Genomic DNA, 20,406 nt, shown 5'->3' with positions numbered 1-20,406 from the left:
CCGTTGAGAGAGAAAATAGTAGGCTATATGACGACCTTCAGCGACCTTTGACGCTGTTTGACAAGGTGTATGACAAGGTGTTCCAAATGTATGACACAGGTGACGCTTGTCTTCTGACCACAGAATCGCTGTTTCATTTACCACTCCTTTTTGCCTATCAAATGTCCAATGGTATAGGCCTATTTTACAACAAAATCATAATTTTCATTTTTTTTGGGGGGGGGGGGGTATTTTTTAAAATATATATATATATATACATGTTTTTATATATAGGCTATATATATTTTTTTTTTTTACAGAAATACGAACTCAAAGTCAGGAACTACACAGCCTAATTAACAGAGTTTTAGACTGTCCAGTTTGTTGTCGCGACCTTGCGCCAGAGCGTGGGCACACTGGGCAGCAGTGCACGGATTTTAATGAGGCGCTGATTGTAATGGCGCTCTTGTTTTCACTAAAGAGCCATTCAACCAATAGAGCATTTCATAGAATATTTCCTATAAATTATATCGTGAAAGCCTGAATACGCTATTTGGTAGCCCAACTGTTTGATATTATTAGAAAATGCAACCTCAAACCCTCGCTATATGCCCATGTTTTGCCGAAACGTTCTTTCGCCCTTTCACTTTGACGGTAATTAGGCTTACAAGGAATAACTGTAGCCTAATTGTGCTGTATTTTCTTATTTATATTGTAGATTATTTATCCTGTTGTGATGAGTAAATATGCCATGTATTTACAACCCCCCTCCCCCAACCCCAATTTCCATAACTTTAACTTTCAAAGAGATCAAATCCTTTGCTTTGAGACCCCCTTACCCTTTTTTAAAAAAATCTGCAAACTAAGAAAAGTAGGCTACAATTTATCTAAAACCTAGTATGAATTCGGCCATTTTCAAACGAAATCTTACCAGCACCAGCAATTTGTTCTATTAGGTATTAGGTGGAATGGTTTTGTTCGAAGGAGCTGTGAGGGCCTTTGGATTACATTAACATGTCTTAGGCGCGGTGTGTGGTCTTTGTGTGGAGCTTGTAGCTGTTGAGAATGACTTGTTGGAAGCGTGTGTGCTCTCATCGCTCTCTTTTACACAGACACATTGTACAACTCCTGCAAGTCATCGTGGCTTTATCGTGGGCAGGTCTCCATGAACCCAAGGCAATTAGTCCCTAATCTCAAGACAATCATATTTGAGTTTAGGGTTTGCTAGATTTGTTTCTACTGCTTACTCTCATTTAGAATGCAACAATATCTTTTCGCACCAAAATCTGGTATATTTGTACCAAGTCAATCCACTAGCCATTAGGACCACCTTGGATATTTCGGACACGTTAAGAATATTTAGAAATATTAATCGAGTTATTCGCGTGTTCTAACAGGCAGCAATATAGGTGTAATGTGGCCTGTTGGGCTATTAGTTACAAATAGCTTAAATAGGTTGAAATCTGTAGTTGTAATGACCCGTATGACCCAGTCCCCCAGGATTTGCTCAACGTGGTGTCAGGTGTTGCAACTGGCTTTGAACACATTTATTATTTTCCTACTAGAGTGATGAACAACAACACCCTTAGACAACAACAACACCAGTTTTCATAACATTATAAGTGTTCATTATAGGCCTATAGTTAACCGAGGTATAGCCTCGGCCTTATGGAATTCACTTGTTGGGCTTCTTCTTGGGACTATTTAGTTAGTAGTCATCATCTTTTATGACAACATATTCATGTTCTTATCAAAACTTGATATGGATATCTAGTGACAGGCTACACTTTAAATGTTTGAGTTTGACGTTATGTGCAGGGCGTGGATTAGATGAGCATATAGCGCTGTCCAAGGTGCTGAAATGAAGAAGGATAACGGCCTACTGCGTGGATCGCAAAATTAATTTAGCTAATGAAACAAAACAAACTGTTATAACCTAACATGTGTAGTGACGGATGGGAGTTGAGAATTGTATTCAATCTGCTAAACGACTACTCTGTTCGTATAGGGACCTGACCCATGATGATTAATTTGGTTTCTCTCAGTGTTTGAGGTGCTCGCGCTGAAAAGCATTTAGCTGTTTCATTCATTTAGATGTTCGAAATTGAATCAACCTGGTGGTCACCTATGATATGTGATACAGCGTCATATCAATTTTGAATCCAAAATGTAGGTATTGTGCCGATGAATGCAATTTCGTTGACTATGGTTTTGTAGTTCTGCATTAGACATTACACACAAGCTTAACTCAGAACGGTAATTTGTAAGAGCGTTGTTTGAGATGTTCTTTAAGGGGGACTGTTCTAACAGCGTAGAGCCTAGTTTTCTTCCTTTTGCCCTCTCGTTTGAGTTATTCTTGACAATATAACTCCAGCATGCATTCCTTAATGTGCATGACAAATGGGACAATTACACTGTAACTGCAATCACCTCCTTTGGTAACTCTTATTGTCAACTGGTAGCAAAACAATATGTAATTGCCCTGCATTTATCTGGTTCTTGAAGCCATTGTGCGAAGAGCCCACCCGACGGTCATTTGTGAGCTTAAATACTTAGCATGCAAAGCGGAACACAAGATGCTGTAATACTTGACCCCTCAGCATAATTGTTGTAGCAATGAAATGCAGCGCATTCAGTACTGTCTGAATAGAGTCTTTTCCCTCGGACGAACAAAAACGCATTTTTATACCTTCGTTTTTCATTTGGTTTTGTTTCTTCTGTGAACATTATTCTTTGAATGGATATAGCTGCAATCAGTTCACATTTTGAATGGGCCTGGGGGAGAGCAGACATGAATTGCTGACTGAGATGCCATGTCTCCTTTTTGTGCATGAGTGAGAAAATTCTTTATTTCGAAAATTGGGTTCTATTTTCAAATGGTCATAGAAATGTACAAGCAAATTGTCCTGTGCTGATTACTGAACTGCGTTGATGGAAACACGTATTTCACGTCCGCGGACATTGAACAAGGAATTGGATACTTTTATTAATGTGTTCATTTTGGGTCGGCGAAATGCATCGTTTTTGTATTTATTGTAGCCTACTCAAATCGCAAACCTGATTTTCGTTCGTTGCGATGCTCCTTTCTACAGTCTGCATTACAAAGGGCAACAGTGCTCTTATTTGCGAGGCCCCAGGTCAGGCATCGCTGTCCGAGAGGCTGCGTACATGGATAGCATCTCAATCAGAGGCTTTCATTGATACATAGTACGTTAATTAGCCACATTTCTCTGTGGGCTGAGCTGCCCTAAGTCTGAAGCAGCTTAGTAGCATGCCATGTGGTCCTTCTCCCACTTCCGTTTGGAGAGACTCGCATGTGTGTACTCATTTTTGAATTACGAATTTGCCTTTGTGTGTGTGTGTGTGTGTGTGTGTGTGTGTGTGTGTGAGTGAGTGAGTGTGTGTGTGTGTGTGTGTGTGTTTGTGTGTGTGTGGCGTGGGGCGGAGGGGTTGTTTTGGGAGGCAGCGACATCTGGGACATCTCTGACATGGCATTATGGAAGTGCGACAGACTTCATTAAGCCAGACAGATAGAGGCGTGTTGCCATAGCCTTGCACTGTACCAGCGGGAGTCCTTTCGCAGCCAACGAGCCGTCACTAACCGTGTTAACACAAAGTCCTTTACTAAGTGGTATATAATGGTCTCCTTCGCTGTCTCACTGACAAACTTTTTTTTTTTAAACTTTAATACGGACTGATTGCTTGCGCGCGTGGCGCAAACCTGAATACCAACAAATAACTGAGGTTATCCTAGGCCTATTTCAAACGCCGCCAAGGTTGAGCATAATGGATCTTAATTGCAGGACACAGCAACCACCTACTGGGCTTCAGTCTGGTTTGACAACGGATTTACTGAACTGGATAAATGTATTTAGAAGTGATGCTATAGAGGCGCCCGCGGGCCAGCCAACATAGAGAAAACAGAGATGATGCTTTAATGATTCAATAATTAACCACAACAGTCAAGGGTAAGATGCCACAGTGCAGATTTGCGCCTCATTTACATAGATAATACAAGTCAAGAAATATTGTTGCTCCCAATTTATCAGTGGCACCCACTGACCTGGCTCAGAGCAAGCAACATATTTATATCCTGAACAAATCTCTACAACTGAAATGTGTGTTGCCCCAACATTAACTTGGGGGCTTACATCATCATCCCAACTTGCCTTGAGCTGCGAATTGAGGGATGACTTTATGGTCCAGTCTTCGGAACTACTTGCGGGATGTGGGCTACAAGCCGATAACCGTTGCCCCATTATGGAGTGAGTGCTGGAAAGGGTGAAAAACATCGAGAGAAAAACGTTCCCAAAATGATCAATAACAAGCAACAAGCAATCAAGATACGTTATTCCAAATAACCTCTGCATGTCCATGACGTGACAGCTTGATGAGTTCAGACTAAAGAATCACGTCTAAGTATATGTTTGACCAATACGTCGTTCAAGCTGAGAAAGGCAAAGGCGTCTATTTAACTCACACCAAAAAACAAATAACTGCAACTTGATGAAAACACTGGGGGGTGGAGGTGTGAGGTTCTATAGGACCTGTTGAGACTCACCCGTTTTGTTCTGGAACCAGGAGGAGGGGGGTGCTATTTGCCTCTATTGAAATATGTCATTACGAGGAATTCATGTGACACAAAAGGGACGGCAGTCAAAAATTGCCCCACTGCTGTTCGGTAATTATATAGTTTGCCCTGGCAGCGGGCCGCTTCGCGTTGAGGCAGGTGGCTGGTCCATCATGCAAATGGCTTGGCTGTGTCGACATAATTAGCCTCGGCGAATCGCTTAAATTAACAATTAGCTAACATGCAATCCTGTGTGCTACGCGGTAGTTCTCTTTTGTATTTTTCCGGCAATTGAATGCAATGCACTGTAGTCTATCATTTGTCTCGAGGTCAATTCATAAAACTGAAGGAACGGAAATTGTATGCCCATAGAGTCTCAGTGGTTGGTGGAGCTGTTTATTTCAAAAGACTATTACTAAGTTAACTAATATGGCCTCATTGGTCAAAAAAGGTATAGACTGCAAAGTCAGGCTTTATCTGTCACCGTGTTTATAAGGTTCAGTTAGCCTAAACGTTTTTTCTTCATTAAGATTGATAATTTAGTGCATCATGCCTAATGACAATTATCTCTCAATATTCTTCCAGCAACTGGTTTTCATAGGCCAAACTGTTGTGTTTATATAGGCCAACTTCATACCTTTCCTGGTTTCTAACCACAGATGTGCAGAGGTATACCTGTGTAAACAGTAGCACAGCATGATTTCATGTCTCACAGATTGTCCTATTGATTTCAAAGTGAAATATGTCAGTTTAGAGAAAATGTCCCTCCATGTGAGAGAGAATCAGGATAAGGGCAGAGATTGAAGCGTGATGCGAGGGCCACATGCTGTGTTCCAGTCAGCCTAAAGGTTCTGCTATTTTAACCTCTCCACTGATCCCCTTGCAGCCGGCATCCTAAATAGGCATATACCATTGCCACACTATACGGGCCAATCACGGCCCACCCACCCTTTCATTATCCTTGCTGCCCTCCGACATGACACGGGAACAAAGTAGACATTAAGAAACATTCAATCCTGGACGGGAGTAATCAGTAACCCGTTATCTGTTAATGAAGGGAAACACATGCGGAGCGATACACCCAGTCTAATCAATAGGGATGTCGGACAATGCGGATTGGGGCGCAAAAAGGGAAATGCAAATCAATTAGAATCCTTGTTTGCTTTGAAACCGTTCAGTCTATCCTCATCAATTACTAGTTCATTAATTATAATTCGCCTACACAGCAACAACAGTTGTTCCCCCCAGGCTTTTTTAAAGACCGCGATGGACAGGAAGGACAGCCCACTGGCCAGTAGCCAGCTCCCTTTAGTCAATGAAAGTTTGATAAGTGTGCATTTGCAAGCGTTTGGATGAGCTTCTTCTGAAGTTGCAGAATGATATGAAACACTATCAGAAGATTATTTTAATGGCGTATAGACCTATAGGCTACTTGTTTTAGGGCTTCTTTGTTTGTGATGTTAGAAAGATATAGAAAACTAGTTAACTCAAAGCTCTTTTTAGGGCAAAACTAGGTGTATAACATTTATGCCCATCTATATTTCATCTAATATTTTACTGGTTGCTGAATTAATTGAATTCAGTCAGCTAGAGTTTTTTTTCTTGCTAAAGGCCTATACTTCTAGTCTATCTCTTTGCGGTTGCTATAGCATTCTCAAGTACCATTCTTCTAAATCCCTACCCCCACATAAACCTGCCCTGTGCACTTGTCATAAATTATCTTCAAGTGAAACAGCTAAAACGATATTTGGAGCTACTGGGTCAGGCTGCAGGGCACTTTTGTGAATCATACCTCACAGACACTCGACCTATGGGCATTTTAGAAAAAAACTAAGTTGTATTAACATTGTTTTTTGGTTGTATCATTGTATATCAGTGATGATGGAAAATCTTATGGTATTGTATAAAGGTATGTAAAAGCATGTTGATTCATTGTCTTGTGCCAACCCAGCACCAACCATATAAAGACGATGGAAAATAACTGTGGGACAACATTAAAACCAAACATTGCACAGTAGAATCTGACACCATCATACCATGTTGGTTTATGGTTGCCATTTGATGGTCATCATCCAATGTAGTTGGTTAATGGTTGAAAATGCAGGTTTTCAGAAAATCAGCATTTGAATGTCATCACACAACATTGTGAATGACTGTAAAGGAAAGTTTTCTCCATGTCATTATTTGATCACGATCCAACATTGTAACCATTGATTCCTAACCAAAGGGAAGTCAAATACAATAACAACAACATCCTTACATTAATAGAACTTGTTTTACTTAACATTGACATATGAGTTATTTCTTCAGGTACTACAATTGAATAAACACTTCTTTATGACTTTATGATTTGAACCCACAACCTTTTGGTTTACAATCTGTCCACAGTGCAACTATAGTACACTGCTGCAATGCAAGAGTAATGGGGTTAAGATAGTGCTGAGAAATTAGAAACTTGGGGTTACTTTTCTTCAGGTTACTTTCCTCTTCTAACACCGAGAATATTTGGACATGTTGAACTTTTGTATAAGAAAAGGTTTTCCTGTTGTAACAGCCTTTTCAGCATGGTCTGAACGTCATACTCATTTACCATCCTCTGTTACTTTCTCTTTTGAAATAAATATTTATTGTTTTTTTTAGGTTTTCATTCATAGTTCTGTTTTTAACCTCATGTGCATATAGTGTCTTGCATCAATATATTATCCCATTATTGATACAGGCATGTGTGAGCCTATGGAGGTGTATATATAATCTATGTTTGTGGATTGTAATAAAAAGATTGGGACTTATTGTTCAGTAATATGTGTTTATCCTATTATAAAATGTAAACTATCAAATCTAAATATTAAATATATACACATTTTATAACATAACTAGAACATAACTAGAATGGATGAAACCATTTTTTTTGCCTAAGTATCCATTTGGTTGTTCATGTTACATCAATATTAGACTTTTAACGTTGTATTTACGTAAATAGGCAGCATTTTAAGAACAATTATTTTCAACTGTGAGATGGTCTGATACTGACCGTTAACTGCCAATGTTAAAAAAACTTTAATTTCATTTTCAGCAACATTAGATGATGAGCATCAAATAACAACCGGAAACATTGAAAAATAACCATCACATAACAATGTCAAATTAACAGTTAATTACAACCAACAACCATCATTGTAAAAGATACAAAAACATCCAAAAACAATGCTCTCACAACCGTTGTATAACTTCAGTTTGGTTAGTTTTTGACTGTTCCACAACTGTGACACAATATAAAATGTAGATGGGGTCTTAACTTGTCTGTATGACCCCTGTTCCAGTATGGTTCATAGTGTTGTGTAACAATATTGTCTCATTTAATTTTTTCTCTTGGTAAATCTCAGCTGTGGTTAAATGTGTGTCTGCTGATATTATGTAATCACATTTGGCACCAAGTTGCAGACAAAATCTGTAGGCAGCAAGATCTCCCACTTTGCCCCCTATATTAGCCTCGCCCCCCTATATTACAACGTGAAGTGCAAACATACGTGACTAGGCGGCCAACTCAGAAGAGCTCTGATTTGTTGATTAATTAAGGATGGCCTCAAAATGCCCCCCAAAAGCACACATCTCCTGTAGGCACCTTCACGTTAAGCAGTGAACATGTGGAAATTTGAATCAGCCTCTTTATTCTATGAGCCTCATCTTTGCCAAATTGAATGTGGATTGAAAATAATTTTTGAGCTCTTGACTTCTGCTATTCATGGCACTCTGAATGTGTTTGCCACTGTCACATTGCCACAAAATGGTAAATAAAAGCATTTAAGTAAATCCTTCACTTGATTGCGTTGTGAAACATGCAGTACATTGTGAAGTGAAGTAAATACTACTGAAATATTCAATCTATCAGTAGTTTTTTTCTGGACAGCATGTTAACTTTCTTCAATTGGAAAACATGCTTAATCTATATAATGTAAATTTCATTTTGATTGACATTAATGGCTGATAGTTTAAAGCAGTACAGCCACAGCATTACATTGTTGTATTCTGATCACTTTTGTCAAAAGTGAAAATAGTGAAAGCATTAAACAGAGAAACAGTACAGTACAGTACTTCCTTTTCCAGAATTCATACCTTAGGATATATTGATACAGTATATGCTAAGACTATGCAGTATACATATATATCCCCCCTTACCAGAATCCCTTGCCCTCACCCCCAACCAGTTCCCAGTGCAGGACCATTGCATGCTGTGTTTTGGCAGGAAATCAATAAAGGGGAAAATCAGTTCTAATCATCCGTACATTTACCATCACAATCAACAATCAAAGCCAAGACCTGAGTCTTTATTTGTAGGCCCGAGCCGCCCAATTTTCCCACTGTGAAAGGCAGGCTAAATTAGAACCCTTGGTTCCTGTTAGCAGCCCTTAATGGCTCTGATTTGTGAACTGCTAAATGAGGTTATGTAAATTGATCCTGAGTGTAGGCAGAGGCTCGCAGGTGACAGGTGCAGCCATCCAAAAGTGGGGGCAGGGAGGGTGTCGTAAGACGAGGGGGGTGGAGGGGGTGTGGGGGGGGATCATGGCAAGATCCACTCCTAACTCCATCAACAACGTGAGAGATACAAAAAGCAGGTTAGTAAAAAGTTGAAAAGTAACAACTTCAATGACAGAAAATATGTAAAACATAAATATTTAGCTTTGATCATTATCTAAATTGAAATAGAGGTACAGCCCTTGGTCTAATGCTATTCTGCCCTCTTGTCTTGATACTGAACTTCTCTTTATTTCAGATACCAATCCTTTAACCTTTATGAAGACACTTTGCCCCCTCAGGTCATAGGATGAATTGACTGGCAGTCCTCTAGCTCAAGCTCACTTTTCCACATACAGTATTTTATTTTTATTGGTTTATCTTCCCAATCAAATGTCCATCTGTGGTGGCATGGACCTAACATTGCAAGTCACACTGGTGCCAATTATCGCTACCAATAGTAAAAGAACAAAACATTCACAAGTATTTTTAAGGCATTATTCAGATTATTTTATTAATTGCTTGTCATTTAAACAATGAATATCTAATATGCTCAGCAATATCCAGCTTTGGCTGACAGCCCTCTTCCAGACTCGAGTGCCCATAGTTCTGAGGATATAATAACCAGACAACTATCAACATGCACCCTCTCAGGGGAAGTCTACAGAATGATTGGAGCACTCCGCCTCACTGCACTTCACTTCTGCTATTTAGGTTCCCCAGGTTACTGTCACAGCTGCATCGGAGATAGCTAGGGCTTCTCTGTTTATCCCTCCTCCCTTCCTCTCCTCGTATAGGTATTCTGACTTGTGTTGACTCATCTCCATCATAGATATTCTACCCAGTTTACAGTATGTACTGTATCTAAGAGAAACAGGGTTAACAGAGAGAAACAAGATCTGAGTGTAGGTCAGGCAAGGGGGGGCTCTTGAATCTCTCCACCTGCACAACCAAGTCTTTATTAAGAGGTGCAATTGAACACGTTGCGGTGCTGACGTTAGTATGTTCTACTCATGCTCTTGACAGATTGATAACACAGCGGTAGGTAAGAACAGTAACTGGCCGTGAAAGGCATATGATTATGATTATCACTCTATATCATTAATGCTCTCAACAGTTATTATAAGTGATTTAAAACAATGAACTGCAGACCCTTGTGAGTTACTTAACAGTAACAATATCTTGCTCTTGAACATTAAACATTTTTCTAACACAGTAACTTATTTTTAAAAACCACATAAAGCTGTTTCTCTCAATATCTTAACTTCCAAGCGACTCTTTGCAAGTGGTTAAATTAGGCACACTGTGATACTACCTTCATTAGAATTAGATGTAATACCTCTGGTTGGTGTGTTTAGTGATTTGTTGTTGTTTCATTTATTTATTATTGTTTTGATATATTTTGGGTTATTCTTTTTGTATAAGTATTGTCTTTTGTTATATTCCACATAGGACTGCAGTCAATTATAAATGTTAGTCAAATAGAAATAGCATGTTGTTTTCTTTTGTGAAAATAAAGAAATAAAATGCAAAAACATTAATGACCTGCTGTATGTGTTCTAGAGAGGAGTGTAGTATAGGTGTCCAGCACCTTGCAATGCAACACCTTGAACAGAAGAAAGTGAATGATGACATCAAGCATATAAACAACATCACTGGCACAACTCCATTTGTCTCTCTCCTTTCCTCTTGCTCTCTGTCTTCCTCCCCCTGTCTTCCTTTCTCTGTCTCATGCTCTGTCAACATCAACTGCCACTGTAGAGCAGACAGGGTAAGCGAGCCTTTGCTTTTCTGCAGGTGGCTGATGGGAGAACAGCAAGAGGCAGCCACAATCCCTCTCCATGCACCCGCCCCCCCCCCATCCCCGCCCCGCCCCCCTGCTGCCACCAACCCCCCCCCCCCAACCCCCCCTGTCCTAAAACAGAAACTCCTTATTCCTGTGAATGCCCCCAATGTTCACCATTCATATAAAGCCAAACTAGAAACATTAATTGTATCCATCAAGTATGGACTTTTTCAGTCAACCCATTCCTAACTTCATGAGTCAACCTGAGAATAATGGAGATGTGGTAAGATAATTTGACAGAAGCTTTTAAAATTATGTTTATCAATTATGTTGTTTGGCATGTCTACAATTGTGAGGTTTCTTATCCTTTTCTCTTTCTATAATTGTTTATTGGTAATTGAAGGTTCAACTATTTAACAGTAGGCCTATAGCTTAATAGAAAGCAGATAATAGTATTAGAATCATAACTAACTCATTCTTATTCTTATTTCTTTGAGTTTTGAAGGATGTTATATTTTTAAGTATAAAATCAGCCGTCAGACAAATTAAATGAGCAGCTTTTAATTTCCCTGCTCCTTGCTGCGTGGGAATATACAGCAATAGCTCAGCATGTCAAAAGATGTCAAGTGTTACAGTTCTCTTCCTGGTAGAAGAAAAAAACCCAACAGAAATGAACTGAATTAAACTGAAAGGCTTGTCTTTACACCCCTTCCTAAAATGATTAACCCTTCCACAGAACATTATGGAGTTCAGCGCTGAGTGCTCGTGCTTTCTTATTGCCGGTAATTGTTCTTTTTCTGTTGTTGCCTTCATCAGTCTCTCTCCTCATTATATAAAAAGGAGGAAAAAATGTCTGAATAGAGGAAGGAGATTTTCCCACAGTCACTCAACACAGAAAAATACACCATTGTAGGCAGGTTCCCATCCCCAATACCCCTACACACAACCCACCATGGTTTGATGGACAGTGTTTTTTTTACATATAATTGAGTGACCAGTCTTTCATTTTATTCCAAAAAGTAGATGATGAAGAATAATATACTAAATGTATAGTAAAAGACTTACCAGAGATGTTTCACTTATGCCAAACTATTCACTAATATTGCTATGTTTAATTAATTGGTATTTTATACCAAATCTTATTTTGTGAGTATCTATTGGGGACCAGAATATGCAGAAGAATAATGATGATATGTAGTATTCATTCATATTGAACAGAGAACAAGAGACATGCATTTAGTTTCTAACATCAATTACCTAAAATAATATTGCTGATATATGCAGATTCTTGCTGATACATTATCAATGTATCAGCAAGTATGTGGGTCATACACGCTTTTGGTGTTTCTTAACTTCTTCTTAATTAAAGACTTGGAACAGACCGATAAATGCGACCAAATAATATGTGCACTAAGGTTAAATATCTTTATAATAATAAAATAATCATAATCATAATCATAATCATAATCATGCAAGAATAGCTCTTAATTGTCTGGAATGTTCTCAGAGATCTTATTGGTTCACTTTGGTTCACCTGACCTTTTTGAATTCCTGTTACCTATATCTATTATTATATAGCCTACAGTTATACCTGTTACCTTTATTTCAAGTGAATCAACAATTAAAGTTAACTTGTCCTGATGTGTCTAAAGAGTTGCAGTCTGTCTCATCTGCTTTCCAGTTCAATGAGTTTGGAACTTATATGGAATAAATTCCAACCCTGTCTTTGATTTTGTGTTAATGGGATATTCTGTTTAAGACACATGTCATCAGAGCAAATGTAAGCCGTTTTATTTGATTTGTTGAAATGCATCCTTGTATGAAGCATGAATCAGCCAATGTTGTCCTATCGATGGAACTTTTTGTTTGTGTTTGCATCTGTGTGACATTGTCATGTATACTATGACGTGAATTGTGCTGCTGTCGTTTTATTGTACCCTAAATGTGTAATATTGTTATTTTATATTGGATCTGTAAATGCTATTTATTTAACCTGTGAAAATTAATGCCACTGTATTCTATTCTATTCCATTTTATTCACGGATGAGTGGTAGACAATTTAAATGCATCGATACGGTACTTGTACTTTTGTATAGCCTATATATGATATAAAGTAGCATTTCTAATGTTTTCTTGACCAAGTGTTTAGTGACCAACTCAGTATTATGAGAGAACCACATGTTGGGGGGACGGGGATGGGACTGTGTCTTAACCAATCAGTGAGCCCTAAGCGTCAAACGCGGAAATACAATGGCGGAGAAGATGGAGCTGAGTGAGAAGGATGTTTTAGTTGCTAAAACTGGGAGAAATGTTGGTCAAATGGTCTCGTCTGGGAAGGAGATATCTAGTTGCAAAGACTGTATTCATATTATTTTGAATCTGTTGACTGATTTCGGGACTGAGGTTGGTTGGTTTGATGATACTCAAGCTTTGTTAGCTAGCTACTCAAGTCACTTCGGTCACAACGCGCGTTTGTGAAATTGTACAACATGTGCTTATGTTTTTTTATTTACCCAATGTGTACAAGCAAAGAAGATCTTATTTGCTACAAACTGTCCCATGCTATTCCCTATGGAATTATATTACTCTGAGTTATTGTTGCAGCCTGCTCCCCAGCAGTCTGTTTGTAGATTAGCAGCTTGTGAATAATAATAACACATTCTGACAAAGGCGAAACCGCCACACTCAACAAAGTAACAAGAGAAAAGCCCATCAGAGCCATACATTGTGTAACATTCCAGCACGCGTGCGTTTTTTTTCTCCAGAATCGCTTTATTTTGTACTCACAGGTTTGTGAGCTTCTCTGCCTAGAGGCAAACGAAAACTGTAGAAATGCGGAAACAAGTCGAAATGTGTTTCTAATTAATATGTCTTTGTTTTTCATTGAAAGCTGAAATTCGATGAAGCTGTTTTTAAAGTAAATGCCAACGTGAGCGCCATGGATGTGACATCACTTCATCTGTCGCAGGTGTTCATCAGTCTACAGCAACACATTTCCAAACTACAGGTAGGTAGCCTACTTGTAGCAGCGTGAAAAGAAATGCACATTGTAGACATAATTTGTATGTTTGACAGTTTCTGGATTGAGCCCTGACAGTAGTAAATAGTGATCCAGAAAGTCTGCCCACCTACATGTGAACAAAACAAAGAACATGTTATATGCGTCCCACACATCAATACTACAGTACCATCCCTGGGCTGCATTTCAATGTGCTGCTTATTATTTTATATTTTTTCTGGTGTCATTTTATGTCTAAACTATACTACATTACACGTTGTGTCCCTATAACATTCTCTCTTTGTCCTCTAGACTGTGTCAGAAAGTCTGAAGTTACTAGTGGCTGCAGAAGGCCAGTCCTCATCTGCAAAAGGTATCATGTCAGAGGGCCGCAATGATGAAGCAGTTGCCATAGTGATGTCGGAGGAGGAAATGACCTCAGATTCTGAGAACATTCCAACCACAGCTCGCAGGGGCGTGCCAGTGGTTGATGAGGGCATGCTGCAGGCTGATGACCTCACTGTGCAGATCAGAGCTGACAAGTCTGAGGTGAGGCTTCAGAGGTCTACTGGTCAGGCGGCACTTCAGTTTGTTAAATGCTCTACTCTTGCTAAGCAAATGAATGATGAGTAATTGTCCCCAAGTATGTGCACATGCAGTAATGTAGTCAAATGCTTGATCAAGACCTGATAACCGAGTTTAGCAAAGAATGAGGGGTCCTTCAGAGGCTGCAGTCTTGGAGAGCAGGTCCACGTTGCAGGGCTTTGAGTGAGGGCCAGGCTTGTGATAGATTATGAAGTGGATGCTCATTACTCAGAGATTGCATGTGGTGAAGGACAAGAGGACCTGTATTTCCTTGTGTATTTATTTTTGTAGCCAAATAAAACAGTATTTTGTACTCTGTCTTTTCAAGCAATTCCATATTTATGGGGGGTTTGGAATAATTCTGTGTGCTGTTCAGATGAGTCTCCCCCGTTGTTTACACCAGCTCATTAGCATTAAATAGACAAAAATGGACAGTGGATTGATTTATATCAATACCTCAATCAATCCAGAGTATGTTATTGCCCTCTCGTTGTGTCTCCTCTCTGCTCTCCAACCACAGATTGACCGGAGGATATCTGCATTTATAGAGCGTAAGCAGCTGGAGATCAATGAAAACAATGTACGGGAGTTTTGCAACGTGATCGACTGCAATCAGGGTGAGAATGGGAGGGGTGGTGCTGGTGGCTGGGTGGTGGTGAGGGGGTTGGGTGGAGGGGGTGCCTGCACACAGATTGCCAATGTTTGGGAGAGTGCTGATTTCCACAGGCGAGAGGTCAGACTGAACTGCTCCAAGAGTGTGGCCTGAAGTAGCTAACACACTTGGCCTAAAAATAAAACCAGCTTTGTCGAACAACTTGAGGGATAGGGTTTTTCTTTTCTACAGAGACAGATGTGGAATTAAAATCAGAGAAATTAGGTCATTCTCAGTTTTAAAGGTCCCATATTATGAAAAACTGACCCTTTCAGTGCTTGTGCACCTACATTTGGGTCCCTGATGGACCTACTAACACACAAACTGCGAAATCAAACAATCCAGTCAGTTTTTTGTGGGTTGCCTTTTTCAGAAAACATGCGATTCAACAAGCCGTTCAGATTTGCCCCTATTTTCTATGTCACAAACAGGTCTCATTAGAATTATACCGCTTGAGAACTAAATAACCGTAGCAAGAATGATGTCAAAGCTAAGAGCTAAGCATGGCAACTGCTCAGTTGTTAGCTGCACAGACCAGCACAGATCCCACATCGGCCCCCAGCCTCAGAACAGAAGAGCTGCGTGGATAAAGTTTATTTTTGATGGCAACCTCCCAGCTACAGTTAGCAGAAACCTGTATGTGTGTGTTAACCATTTTGTGTCTGACTGCTTTTCCAACCTGGGTCAGTACAAAGTAAGCCTGGCCATGCAACTCTTCCTGAAATAGCATTCAATATCACAAAATAATTGTGCTGTGATTTTCTTTTGGCGTATAGCACTAGCTAACCCTAACCACCTAAATAACATGAATGGTGTTAGTTTAGCGATACACGTGTGAAAAATAAATTGTCAAACTACAGGAATTCCTTTGCTTGGCATTGTTGTGTAACTTTGATTAACACCACACAGCTAACTTGCTCAGACCATATAAACATTTCTGTGTAAAGTAAATGTGTTTCAGTAGTTGTTTTTACTACGTTGGGGCTCACATACACATACTACACTAAGTAGCCTAATAACACACACAAGTTCAGCAGTAACAATTCACAATTAAATACCTTTTCTTGTAACCTGATGAAAATCCATTCGCAAATTGTGTTACTCACTCACATCCAACACGTTAAATCCATAACATGAGTCGTTGAGTATCCTACTCTGGCATTCATCCAATTCAATCTAAAACACAAGTCTTGTATCCTTAACTATTCGTTGTGTTAGTAAATATTGCACTCAATAAATTAGTTGCAAAACATTATTGTCCCACATGCAAAGTTTTTGATATGAGTTCCGGAGTGGGTGGAGAAGCAGCTCATTTGCATTTAAAGCCGAACACACCGAAACCGTCCATGAAACAGGGTTATAGAGGCATGTTAGAATGCCTTCAGATTAAGTAGTATCTGAGTGGTATTTTAAGCAAAACATTTCAATGACATGTTTTGGGGACCCCAGAGAACTATATTAACTTGTTCAAGAAGAGTATAGTATGACTCCTTTAAGTGTCTGGTTGAAAATCTACTTAAGCACTCGGGAGGCACCCATAAAAAGAACCAGCCATGCTATAGAGATGGATATTACAGTGTAATGTGTGTAATTTATTTGCATAGATACATGTTAATTCTTCTCTTTATGTTATAGAGAACAGCTGTGCCAGAACAGATGCTGTATTCACACCCTACCCAGGCTTTAAAAGTCATATCAAAGGTAACCGCGGGTTTGCTTTCATGATGAACACAATTTGTATTTTTATTTTTTTTGGTGCAATATAATCTTTTGGTTTACATTTATCTGATTTTGTTCCTTGTTAAAATTTCTGGAGGCCAGTGTTAATTAAAATTCTTTGTTCTGTCTTTTCTGTACAGTCACTCGCGTAGTGAATACCTACGGGCCTCAAACTCGAGTTGGAGGAGCCCTAGGGGAGGCAGGAGAGCAGCAGAGAAGTCCAGTTTCCAGAGACTGTGGGAACCCCGCCATAGAGGAGCGTCTTCACAACATTGAGAGCCACTTAAAGCTCCCAGCAGGTGAGGAAGGGGTCAAAGGTGACCTGTCTCGCTGGTGGAACGAGCTTCCTACTGCTGTCAGGATTGCAGTCACTCCTTATCTTCCACTGTAGACTGAATACCCATCTCTTCAGGCTACACCATAACTGTCCCTCCTGAAACCTCTCCGTCCCCTCTTCCCCCTGTAGAGTTTCTCTACTGTACATTTTATTTATTTTTTTAAAGGGAAAAAAATACGTAATTCTTCCTTCTTCTAGCATTGTGACTGCCAATGGCCTTTGGCCCGAGCACTTACATTTGTCACTTACTTAGACAAATGTATTTGTTGTAAGTCGCTTTGGCGACTGCTAAATGCCAAAAATCGAATGTAAATGTCTCCCCCTAAGAAATCCTGATCCGATATCATTCCTATCTGTCCAACAACATATGTTTCCCTTACTGTTCCAGAGGGCCCAGTGCCTTTAAGTGTGTACCAGAGACTAAAGAAGCTGGAGGATCGGGTTCTGGAGTTGGACGGGCTCTCTCCAGAATACTTCCAGTCCACAGTGAGTTTTGGTGTTTTTGTGGAGGTGAAGGTGTTGTAATATCCTCTCATTCGTTGTAGCCATGGTCAGAGACTGACGTGATGAACGTTAGGGTTAGAGCAGTGATGCTCATTCCTGGTCCTGGAGAGCTGCTGTGGGTACAGGTTATTGTCCCAGCCTAGTGCTAGCACACCTGAATGAATCAACTGATCTTCAAATGGATGATTAGCTGAATTGAGTGTCAAGCTCTTCTCCAGGATAAGCTGTCCCAGCTGAGTGTACCTGAGCCCACCTGTAGGTGGATTACTGAGACCTTTCAAATCGGAAGCAGTACGTGCGGCTGGGCAAGGTTGTCTCGGGGTCCCCTACCATCAGCACTGGAGCCCCACAAGGCTGTGTGCTCTCTCCTCTACTCTTCTCTACTCTTCTCACTCTACACCAACAGCTGCCAGTAAGAGAGCAGGAAAGATCATTGCTGAACCCTCCCACCCCGGTCACCACCTCTTCCAAAGTCTCCCATCTGGAAAAAGGTTCCAGTCTATCAAGACCAGAACCTCGCACCACCTGAACAGTTTCTTCCCCATGGCAGTGGGCCTCACAAACAAGCCCCCTGCCTCTCATTGACTCTGGGACTTCCTCCCCCCTGTCACACACACACACACACACACACACACACACACACACACACACACACACACACACACACACACACACACACACACACACACATACACACATACAACAGACAATGTAATCTATATTACTTTTACATACTCTAATTTACAGCCTACATAATTATTGTTCTACTGCCCCTTTCTGTCATTGTTTTTTTTAACAATTTTTGCTTATATAGTGTTGTTTATTACATTGTTGTTATTATTTATTATATTGTTGTTTGTATCTTTATGTGTTATGCACTAACCACACCAAGTCAATTTCCTGTATATGCGAATATATAATTCTATATAAAAGAATTCTGATTCTGATTCATTGATAAGCTGGGACCAAACCCTGCAATACTGTAGTTCTCAAGAACTGGGTTTGAGGATCACTGGTTTAGAGGGAAGTGAGAGGTAAAATGGTTGTGTGTTCCTAATATGAAGATTACTTTGTATGTTTGTGTGCTTGTTGGTTTTTCCTGTCTCTATAGTGAGACCTAGATTTTTCCCCCTTCCATGAATATCTGACAATGGGGGGATTTATTCCCACCCTACCCTCAGAATATATCATCCATGTCAGATTGTAGCCTATCAAATTTAGCTGAGTGAGTGTACTTGAGTTGCTTGCATGCCTCTTCATACTGGCTTCTCTCAGCTTGGTGTGCCGCTTCTGAGAGTGGTGCTGCTCTCCATGTCCTTTTGTGTGTGTGTGTGTGTGTGTGTGTGTGTGTGTGTATATATATATACGTGGGTGTTTGTTAGAGCACAGTGAAGGAGGATTGAGTGTGTCTGGATAAACCGGTCTGATCTTTTATATTCAGAGTGCCACAGTTTTAGTAATTTCTGCAAATAGTTTTGGAAGCATATGCTGAAGAGGTTTCAATAGTCTGTCTGACAACAACCCTAATATTTAAAAAACAAAGCGGGTCCATACCAGAACATTGACGCAACTTTGACTTACATGGACATAGAGGAGGTTGTAAGATGTGATGAAATTGTGGTACCTACAACATTATTTTCTCTATTTCTCTACTAGAAAAAAAAAGAAGATGTGTAGCTCTTAGCTGTTTTTCTTCTGACCTTGTGCTCATCAGGAACATTGCCTAACCTCTAGCCTTTCTTCTCTTTCAGAGTTACCTGCACAAGCGACCAAAGTCTGCCTCTTCTCAGGTGAGCTGTGTTCTGATATCAGGAAAGACCTCTGATCGAATCGATGTGTGTGTGTTTTCTCAGACTGAACGTGTATGTTGATGGTTCGACTTGTCTTTGACCCACTTAAAGCTGCTGAACAAGCTATATGGAGTTCCCACTTTTCATTACGCTGATTTACATTAATAAGACATGAAGCTGTAGACATCCAAACTATCCCTTTTGTGACTGCGTGTATATGCACATGTATATGACTGGGTAGATTTATTTTCACGGTTGACAATGTTAACTCTTATCTGCCATATTTACAGGCTTGCAGTCTGTCAGAGTTGGATGGAAAGATCAATGCATTGAAAGCAGCCCTTCTGAAGAGGGTGAACGAGTACGGGGCTGCATACGAAACGGAATGTCCTCTCTGATTGCAGACATTCACTCACATACCATTATGGTCGGCAACATTCATTGTTGAGAGCAGCAGTTTATCATTGTCTATTTAAAGTTTCAGTTGTGTTGTCATGTACTGGGATACAAGGGAGGGTAAGACAGTACAATGACATTCTCACTCGCAAGCTGTCTTCAGAAGCCCAGAAGACAGTAGTAACACAATAATACAGTAACATGAGAATAATGTGTCTATTAGATGTTCTGCTAGCTCGAGCCAGAAGGATTTCAGTAGAGTTGAACAACAATGTAGGTTTTCATTATCCTATAATAGTTTTGTTAAGTGCAATATGATTCATTTGTCAATCCTTTTTTTTTTTTTCATTGCCAAACCTCTTGAATAAGGCTTTGACTCATTGTACACGCAAAGTGTTAGTCATACTGTTAATCAGGTTGCTCATAATTATCCTGTCAAATCTGAAAAGAAAGTGGCAACGTGAGTTAGAAAATCCAGGAGCTGTTTTGGTAGCTAGGGCACTCCAAACCTGCTATGCGCAGAAATAACCTTGAATCACTCTGCGATTCAGTCCCCTAGGGACTTATCCCAACAGACA

The 20,406-nt window shown here is 39.9% G+C and overlaps 1 protein-coding gene across 1 annotated transcript; it reads left to right on the top strand.

The window, feature by feature from the left end:
* Nucleotides 1–13,115: 13,115 nt before the first annotated feature.
* On the top strand, nt 13,116–20,068 carry mbip (MAP3K12 binding inhibitory protein 1). The gene is made up of 9 exons (XM_080550360.1): nt 13,116–13,250; nt 13,738–13,854; nt 14,158–14,394; nt 14,951–15,047; nt 16,718–16,783; nt 16,942–17,100; nt 17,527–17,624; nt 19,394–19,432; nt 19,723–20,068. Exons 1-9 carry the CDS (start codon nt 13,167–13,169, stop codon nt 19,828–19,830), a joined length of 1,005 nt encoding a protein of 334 aa, XP_080406486.1. The 5' UTR covers nt 13,116–13,166; the 3' UTR covers nt 19,831–20,068.
* The last annotated feature ends 338 nt before the right edge of the window (nt 20,069–20,406 follow it).

The sequence above is a fragment of the Nansenia antarctica genome (assembly GCF_963989245.1).
Source record: "Nansenia antarctica genome assembly, chromosome: 1".
Taxonomy (NCBI): Eukaryota; Metazoa; Chordata; class Actinopteri; order Argentiniformes; family Microstomatidae; genus Nansenia; species Nansenia antarctica.
This window is presented reverse-complemented; position numbering and strand designations above follow the sequence as displayed.

What these genes read in the sequence shown, in the direction of transcription:
- mbip (XM_080550360.1), top strand. Translation starts at nt 13,167, where the DNA reads ATGGTCTCGTCTGGGAAGGAGATATCTAGTTGCAAAGACTGTATTCAT. An exon ending in CTTTAAAAGTCATATCAAAG is followed by an intron (nt 16,784 to 16,941) that starts GTAACCGCGGGT and finishes TTTTCTGTACAG; the next exon opens with TCACTCGCGTAGTGAATACC. An exon ending in CAGAATACTTCCAGTCCACA is followed by an intron (nt 17,625 to 19,393) that starts GTGAGTTTTGGT and finishes CTTCTCTTTCAG; the next exon opens with AGTTACCTGCACAAGCGACC.